Source organism: Cynara cardunculus (assembly GCF_001531365.2).
Source record: "Cynara cardunculus var. scolymus isolate 2C chromosome LG 5, CcrdV1, whole genome shotgun sequence".
Lineage (NCBI taxonomy): Eukaryota > Viridiplantae > Streptophyta > Magnoliopsida > Asterales > Asteraceae > Cynara > Cynara cardunculus.
Window position 1 is genome coordinate 18,709,260 of NC_037532.1, and position 9,359 is coordinate 18,718,618.

Sequence of the window (9,359 nt, forward strand, 5' to 3'; positions counted from 1 at the left end):
CAAAATATAGAAAACTGTACAAATATAATATTTTGAAGACAATAAAGTGAAAGTTTAAAAACATAAAATACAATAAATAAAATTTAAAAAAATGATAAAAAGTAAAGAGAAAGGGTTTTTTGATACCTTAAGAAAGAATTAAGTTTTATTTTAAAGTTATATTTGTAATACATAGACTTATTTCACCTTTTTCCAGCTTGTTCCATGGGGTGGGGTGGAACACACTTGTTCAACTTTGTTCCAATTTCTATCTTATGTTTCACATAAAAATTCTGTCAAACATGGACTAGTGATCCTTTTTCTATTATGTCATGTTCCGTCCAACGTACCAAATGCACCCAGATGTTTACTTTCTCATTCTACTCTTAGTTATGTGATGGAGAAAATCTCTTTTACATAATTAAAAGTAAATCATCATCTATTAATTAAAATGTGTAATAGTTACATATTCCTAGAACGATGTACCTTTTCATTATGGACATTTATTTTGGGATGTATGGAACATCATTTATTTTTCATTAGACTCGGGAGATTATTTTGGAGTTGTTAGCTGGTCAAACATTTACAGGAAAAACAATGTGAAGTTTCGGTGTTCATTTTTTTTTTAGATTTTTGTCATCTAACAGCGACAATGTTAGTATAAAAAATGGGTTTTTAAGAGGTTAAAAATGTGTAACCATCGTAACAGACTTCTTTGTTGGTATACATGTGCCACATATATATATATATATATATATATATATATATATACTAGTGGTATACCCGCGCGATGTAGCGCGGGTAAATCATAATTCGAAAACATTACTTTTACTTTGAATCATGAGTTTGTGTGGTTATTTTACAAGTCAACTAATATATAAAGTTGAAGGTCAATTTTGTTTGTTAGCAAGATCGAATGAAAAGAAAATTGCACATATGTCGGGTTTCTGAAACCATCTACTCAAAGCTCATTACAAAACTTGAAATTCTTGAATGAACAAAGAAATACAATCGTTCGTAAAATAATGTTCATCCGTATATTCGAATTGTTGTTTGTTTTTCGTGATGCACTCATCCGTAAATATTTCCTGAAAAAAACGGCGCAATGGTTTTAATAGAAACATATGGTACAAAATGTGTAATAATATAATTGTTGATTATACCTTATTCATCACGTAAAACTCTTGATAGACGACGTTTGAGGTGTAGACTCCGGCACGATTGAATTTTTTAACAGGCTTCACTAACACCTTCGTATTCCCCCATGATATCCCTCTGGACAACGCCACGTAAAGTTGCCCGTGTGAGAAAACTGATTCCGGTAGATAAACACCTACATTCGGAATTGTTTGGCCTTGAGCTTTATTGATTGTCATAGAAAAGCTAAGCCGAATTAGAAACTGTTTTCTCTTCAACTTAAATGGGAACATGTTGTCTTCGGACGGACATAAGGGAATTCTCGGCAGAAATACTCTCTTTCCATCATGCTGACCAACAACTATTTCTGCATTGATGACGTTTTGTTGAAAGGCTCTGCATATTAATCTACTGCCATTACAAAATCCATTCGAGGGATCGATATTTCGTAACAATATTATTGGGCATCCAATCTTGAGACGAAGGTAATGAGGAGGCAAACCACTAACAGTTAAAGAATTTAAGAACTCCATCGAATAGATGTTGTTCTTATCATCTTCTACTTCGTCGAAGCTGTAGTATATTTTTTCATCTCCAGAAAAACTTTTCGATCAACTGATCATTAATCTCGTCGACATTCTCGTTTTTAGTTGACAATATCGCCCTCGAAATGATATAATCGGAATCAGCTCCGTTGATTTGCAGAGACGGAAAGATTGCGCCAATCAGCGCATCTTTTGACTTACCTTTATCAGCATAGGGAATGGTCATGTCATCCGGTATGCGAATAAAGCTTTCGTCCACCGCTTCTTCATCTCCATCACCGACTCTTAATAAAATTTCTGAAAACCACGGATCAGTGCGTGCTCTCATATTGAGCGTTAACCGTATCTTTTTAATCGTTGCCCAAAGAGGTGACATCCGTAAGCTAGAATCTACAATCTGTGTTCGGGTTCCACGCCTCACAACCGATAATACTTGTCTAAAATCACCCCCCAAAACCATTATCTTTCCGCCGAATGGGAGTGCCACCCCTATGATGTCTCGCATTGTTCGATCGAGCGCCTCCACCGCTTGCCTCTTTGCCATCGACACATCGTCCCAGATGATTATTTTTGCATCTCGAATCAATTTAGCAGCCCCACTTTTTTTTCTTATGTTGCACATTAAGTTATTATCAAGGTTTAGAGGAATTTTGAATCTAGAGTGAGCTGTTCTCCCTCCAGGCATATTATTGGCAGCAACACTCGACGAAGCGGTTGCGAGAGCAATAAGACCACGTGAACGGATGTTGGCAAGCAAAGCTTTGTACAAAAAAGTCTTCCCGGTTCCACTGGACCATCTATAAAGAACACTCCTGGACAATCCTCGTCTACGTGCCACATGATCTCATCATATGCGTATTTCTGGTCAGAATTCAGAGAGTCTCGGGCACGCAAGTGTTCATCTTCCACAACTATAGAGCATTCCTCTTGTACCTCATGAAATTCTCCAGATTGAAAATTTGAATTTGCATCAACCATTGGAAGATCGAAATCATCAAGACTCTTACCCATAGACTGTAGAAAAACGAGGAAATCAATTAGAACCAGATTACGGACTCGATTAGCACTTTCACATTGTCGCGTATAATCTTCAGAGAGTGAATCATAGTGGTCATCCCATAACTTGCGAACATCTCCTGGCTTACAATAAATCAACATCGTGGCAAATAACCTCCTAAGAGCAGCCRRAAATTGAAATAAGGAGGCCTCTCCAAGACATTGGGATAAGTTATCATCGTTCTCTATTAAACCTCTCTCAAGAGATGCTTTGCGAAATGTAGGGTGCAGTAAGCCATTGAAACTGTATAGATCTTCAAAGCAAGTAGGCCCAGTAATATGAGACAAAAGTAGGCGTAGGTAGAACCGCTCCCCTTCAGCTGGATTTGCAGACACAAGTCGGCCTTTCATTGATCCTCTTTGTCGGGGATTCCATCGACGTGTGCTCCAATTCCACGTGTAGTGTTTTGGAAAGTCTTTGTTCAAATATTGTCTTGCACTCATGTCTGTTCTATTCCTATCAAAAAATGCAGTCAGCATCGTTCGCTTATCTCTCTCTCTCTATCGACAATATTTGTCATTATATCATCATCTCTAAACCTAACCATCTATTTGTTAGGTAGATGGAGTTGCAACGCCATCACGTAAGGGTGCATTTGAGAAAATGTGAAGCTAAAAATCCGCCATATCGCCTCGGGAGGGGAGACATAACGTGCATCTTGGAACCTTCTAATTTAGTTAATAACGACCCTTTCTTCCTCTGAATCGATATGAACAACCTGTTTGTTGTGACCCTTGTAAACATACTTGAAGACATACTTCATAGATATTATACTCGAGCAAGCCTCAACATTGATATGACAATTAAACATCATTAACAGCTTCGGGTTATACGGGACCACCCATCTATTATCCAGAATGTTGCCTCGTACATTCACATTAATTCCACTATTTCTTCGTCGATATAATGGATATGAGTCCTCATCTTGCATCATCTTGTCATTGAACTGTTTGGGATAATTGAAACGACATTTTTTCGGCTCACCTTGCATACAAGGACTGGACAGTCGTAAATGACCGCAAGGATCATGCATCGTGTGTTGCACGACCAGTTCGTGCATTTGGGGATACCTGGTTGGGTCCGAAATTTCAGCACAAACACTCTTGTCGTAATGATCTGGATTGGTCATTTTGTGTTCGGGTGTCATTATCAGAAGAAAATGGGCATGCGGCAAACCACGCTTTTGAAACTCGATGACATAAACATATGCCCCGACTTTACCGAGGATGTGCTTTTTGAAAAGTTGGTCTTTCATATCCTCTAGTTTCGAACGAAAAACTCTTGCAACAAGGTATGGCCGATCGGGTGCGGTCTGACCCGGCAACATCTCTCTAAGGATTTCAGGCCACTTCGGATTGGACGTCATTGTAAGAAATATATCGGGCTTCCCATCATCTTGCACTAAAGTCATGGCATCAAGAAATCATCGCGCATGTCACATGGTCCTCTGATGAAACTTGCAGGCAACACAACCCGTTGTCCAATTCTACTTCGCATCACCTCACCGACATTGACGCAATCCACAACACCTTGGTATAAATCTGCTCTTATTTTGGCTTGGTTTTTCTGACAAAAATCTAAACGGGAAGTCTCAATCTTGATATAGATATCTACCACGAACTGTTGTAACAACCTTCCCCCCAATAGAAGCACATTGTCGTTCTAACTAACCTCTAAATGCTTCATTGGTAAATTCATCAAAAAGAGGTAGAAGTATACCACGGTTACTTCGAATGCCTATGTAAGAAAGAGATCATAATTTAAATGAGATTTTAATTACTAAAATTGATAAAAGAATTAAAAAAAAGAAATGCACGGTTTTACCCTTGAAGTTTTCATGTGTCCAATCCGAACATATTGAAGTCGTTCCTTCTGTGCATGTAACACTTGTTCCTTCTGTGTTAACACTTGTTCAACATATGTTATTTTCTTTATTTCGATGATAATAATTTCTGTTAACAATTTTTCTCTTCTCAGCAATGGTCACTGCACTGACAGGAGTTGTTTCATTGATGTGCGACGTCTCCAACAGGGTCATAGATTGACTACTTTCTTCACTGTTAACTATTTTTCTCATTTTGTTCTTTTCCTTTTGTCGTTCATAATATCGTCTATTGTATTCCTTTCTTTTTTCTGCAACAATATCGTTTTATATAAATATATATACAATTAAGTGAATATATCACGATGATAATAATTAAAGTGAGTTTTCCATATACCTTTTGCTATATCTACATCAACTTGCGTTACATCATTATTTGCAATTTTGTCATCACTCATCCCCATTGGAAACTGTAAAATGATAAAAATAGGAAAAATATGGTTTGATCTGTGAAATAAAGTGTAAAGGTTGGAATTGGAATGAACAAAGTTAGGGTAAGAAATTTCAAGATTGAACAAAGTTTAGTAGATACACTTTTTCATCGAACATATCACTCATTCTTTATTGTGTATCTAATAATTTCCTTAGTCGTTTTAATTAATAATTCAAAATATATCATTAACAAACAATGAAGAGACAATGATTAAACTTATACCAACATAATAATACATATAAAAGATACATATAAGTTCACAAATTCAAAAAAAAAGACCAATAATACATGATAATGGTAAAACTAATCATATATGTTTATGTCATCAATGTTTTAACGGCATTTGCTTCTGGCATGTGTGGTTCGAACACGATTGTTGTTAACTCCGTAGAACTCAAAAAATTCTCTGAAAATAATTGAATATAARTTTTTAATAAAATAGAATATGTAACTAACAAAATAGAATATTTAAAAATAAAAGCAACTTCTTACGTACTTTGAGTTGCACGAGTAGGCAAATGAATGAGTTTAACTCGAGATGCATAGATTATAGAATTATCTACSATTGCACGAGTTATCTCCATAAAACTGAATCGTACAGAATCATACAACCTCATATTTATTATATTTCCCCTATTATGAGTAATAAAAATGTTAGTTACTATGATAATATACACACTTACGGTCCATCTTGGAGAAATATTTCAAAGCATCCAAATCGCAAATAACCATGAGTTCGGAAAGATCGTACTCGTCGACCCGAGATGATTTTTCCAACAAACATCTAAAACAAAAGTTATCGTATCTTAAAAATTAGATTTAGGTTATCAAACATGATTTTATTGTTTTAAAAATACRAAAGTATCAAAGAATTTAGATGTACCGATCACGAATTTGCGAGTACTCTGATCTTCTACAAGAGTTCTTATAGAAGACACCAACGGATGGAATGGAAGAACATTTTCAACATCCCACAACAACGGAATGAAGGTGGTGTTTCGGCAAATAAGGATGTAAAATTCAGTGAAGGTGAGCATATAATCTTCATTCCTCACATCACCATGGTTATATTCAATAGCGAAACGATTCAAAGAGAAAATGTTTCCAACCAAGTCCATTTGCTTGTATATTCGAATTAAAGGGTGATGATGAACAATTGCTACCATCTTTCTCCTCTAAAATATAATAAAATAAATGTTAAATATGTTTAAATTTCTTTTACCATGCAATTAAAATTGCGAATTTTTTAACTTACGGTTTGATCAATTAGAAAGATGAGTAGTCTTTCTCCCCTAACATCTTCCCAAACGAAATCCCCACGAACTTTTGTCAAGCTCCATCATGCATGTACTTCGTTTAACATTGAAAACTCATCAACAATATATGGGGTGTTCATTTCTACAAGTTTGTTACACTAATCAGAACCTATTTGAAAAATTATAATAATATGCATATGTTAAAAATAATAGGCAAATATTTATGTACTTAAGAAGGAATAAGAAAACATATATTATGTTATCTTCGAATCATGCAAACAACTTGTATCCTTTTTCAATCCAATCACCTCAGAATAAAGAGGCAGTTAAAGCTTTGTATGAGCATTGAGCCATAAATAAATAAATATATAAATAAATAAAATCCAAGAATAGGGCATATCACAATAAAGAAGCAACTGATATTCTATTATTTCAGGCTATGTGACCTGCATCATTCTTTCTTATAAGTGGGCTTGAAAGATTAGTAGTTCAAATTTTACCCATAGTTTATCTAAAGTGGAAAATTGGCACCCATGCAACACAAAAACTATGACAGCAACAATAYTGTTGGTTCTCAGTAGCTTTGATTACCACCAGCAAGTTCTATATAATGAACTAAAGCAATCATGCATATTCCATAGAGGAACTTGGGTCATCATTAGATTGGCCAACAACAAGTTCTATATAATGAATTAAAGCAATCATGCATATTCCAGAGAGGAACTTGGGTCTAGCTATTTGTGCATCAAAAGCCATATATAAGATGCATTTAGTAAAGACTTATCTAATCTATATGAYAGCACATTGATGTTTTCCATGTGAACAGGTTATATGACATTCTCAAGCCACCATGCCAACATCATATTTGGTTAGAMCAGCTTGCATATGACAGGTATATTGAATGAAACATGATCACTTGGTGAACAGCACACAGAATGGTGATTGCCTTATGGTCAGCTGTTGTTGCAATGCATACATACATACCCCTGTGTGAACATACATACCCATGTGCCTGCTGTTTATTGTGGCAAAACAGCAGGGGTATGTCAACAGCAGAAAAATCAAAAATAGTGGATGAGAAAGCCACCTGTGCACATGGTCTTGAAGAACAAGCAAGGTTCAAGGGAATTCAGACATATTTAAGAGTGATATGCTTCCAAATGGATATGATTGACGACAGTGTTATGACATTTAAAACTTTATTATTGTATTGCCCCTTTTTTTGCTCATAGATCACTGTGTACTAACCAACAGAAGCATGTTGGATTTTCCAACTTGTTTACATGTATGTGTGTGGGGGGGTTGTTTTTATCCCTTAACAACAAAACCATGAAGAAACAGATGTTGTTGACAGGTGACATTTTCAGTTGGTTCAGTAATTGAAAAGGTAAAATTTTCAGTTGTTTTCTAAACAAATCAAAATGGTAAGTGTTTCCCTTTCTGATGCATTAATCACCCAAGTATCTCTAGCTGCAAGATTTGTTTTAAATGGACTTACAGGGTTGATTTATGTATACACGACCAATATAACTATAGTTATCCCAAAACCAGTTTTAGTATAGCTTTGACATGCTAAAGGGCAGAAACACCAGTAGCAATGACATGCTAACATCCAACAGGCTTAAAAACAAGGATGAGTTGGAAGTATTGCAAAAAACTATAAAAGGTGGGACAAACACAAATGCAGCAGGCATAGGGGAATGGTACATAACAGAAATTGCATAATATGACTAAAAAATGTCCATGRACTTAAGAATYTGTTTATAATCAAGACTTGTTTGTGATCTGCAACATAATGTAACCATATAAACAAACAGTAGCAGTTCTCACCAACGCTAGGCATGTTCATGTGGTTCTAAACTTACACAAAAGCTTGAAAATGATATTTTAAGAGAACCTTTCATATTTTGTTTAATACATGAAARCAAGGATTCAGAAAGGAAAATATCAGAAAACAAATTTTTGATTTAAAACAGCAGGTACAGGGGATGCATAACCATTAAAAAAGGACTTAAGAATCTATTGCATAGAATCTGTAATATGTGCCTATTCTGCATATAAACAGATTCTATAATATGTGCCTATTCTATATAACCATTTAGGTCAATATCTTAATTATGGACTAAATGGTTATGCATCCCAGCAGGTACAGGGGTGTTATACATGAAAGCAAGGATTCAGAAAGCAAATTATCAGAAAGCAAAGTTTTGATTTAGAACAGGGCCACAAACATATAGAACAGGGCCACACACATATGTAACAGGGCCACAAACCAAGGCTGTTTGGTTGTTATTTTCTGCACAAGATGATGCAGTCCCAAATAGAATGAGTATATAGATACACACACATGTAACAGGGTTGTTTGCTTGTTATGTTCTACAAAAGATGATGCAGTCCCAAACAGAATACGTACCTTTGTAGAAGCTTCAGATACTTTGTATGAATCAGCAGTAATGGAGTGAAGCCACAAACCACGAAACAGATTTTGCACACATTTCACAACTTGAATGTTCAAAACTTAACTGCAGCATTTTGGTTCTATTTGAAGTACAATACACACACACACAATGAAAGCATAAATGAAAACAGGTTGCTGCTTATCTAAACACACACACATTTCACCTCTGGTTGTTTCTATTTGAAGTACAATACATACACACACATTTCACCTCTGGTTGTTGCTGTATCTAAGCACACACACACATATGGAGCAGTTTGCTGTTTTGAACAAGGCAAGTGTTTTAAAAATAATTAATGTTGCTACTGGTCTCTAAACACACACACATACACATCAAATAAGTATATACTAAAACAAACTCATATCTTAATTTAGAATTTAAGTGCACAATTAAATTTCACATCATATTTTGTTTCACCAGCTTGCAAATGAAAAGGTTATTGTGTTATTCATAACAGGGCTTTTGTTTTTTTCAATCCATCACTAAACACAACTAAATTTCAATCCATCACTAAACCCAAATCTACCATTCCAACAGATTTAAAGAACAAACAAACCAAATTTAAAGAAAAATCATGTCAAAATCTGATTCAATCCCATGGGCAAAAAAAT

The 9,359-nt window shown here is 35.3% G+C and overlaps 2 protein-coding genes across 2 annotated transcripts; both read right to left on the minus strand.

The window, feature by feature from the left end:
• Positions 1–1,704: 1,704 nt before the first annotated feature.
• On the minus strand, positions 1,705–2,205 carry LOC112512874. The gene has a single exon (XM_025119005.1). The coding sequence runs from the start codon at positions 2,203–2,205 to the stop codon at positions 1,705–1,707; it is 501 nt and encodes a 166-aa protein (XP_024974773.1).
• Positions 2,206–3,391: 1,186 nt separating this feature from the next.
• Positions 3,392–5,004, minus strand: LOC112512875. The gene is made up of 3 exons (XM_025119006.1): positions 4,938–5,004; positions 4,390–4,455; positions 3,392–4,119 (listed from the first exon to the last, which is right to left on the minus strand). Exons 1-3 carry the CDS (start codon positions 5,002–5,004, stop codon positions 3,392–3,394), a joined length of 861 nt encoding a protein of 286 aa, XP_024974774.1.
• Positions 5,005–9,359: the final 4,355 nt, after the last annotated feature.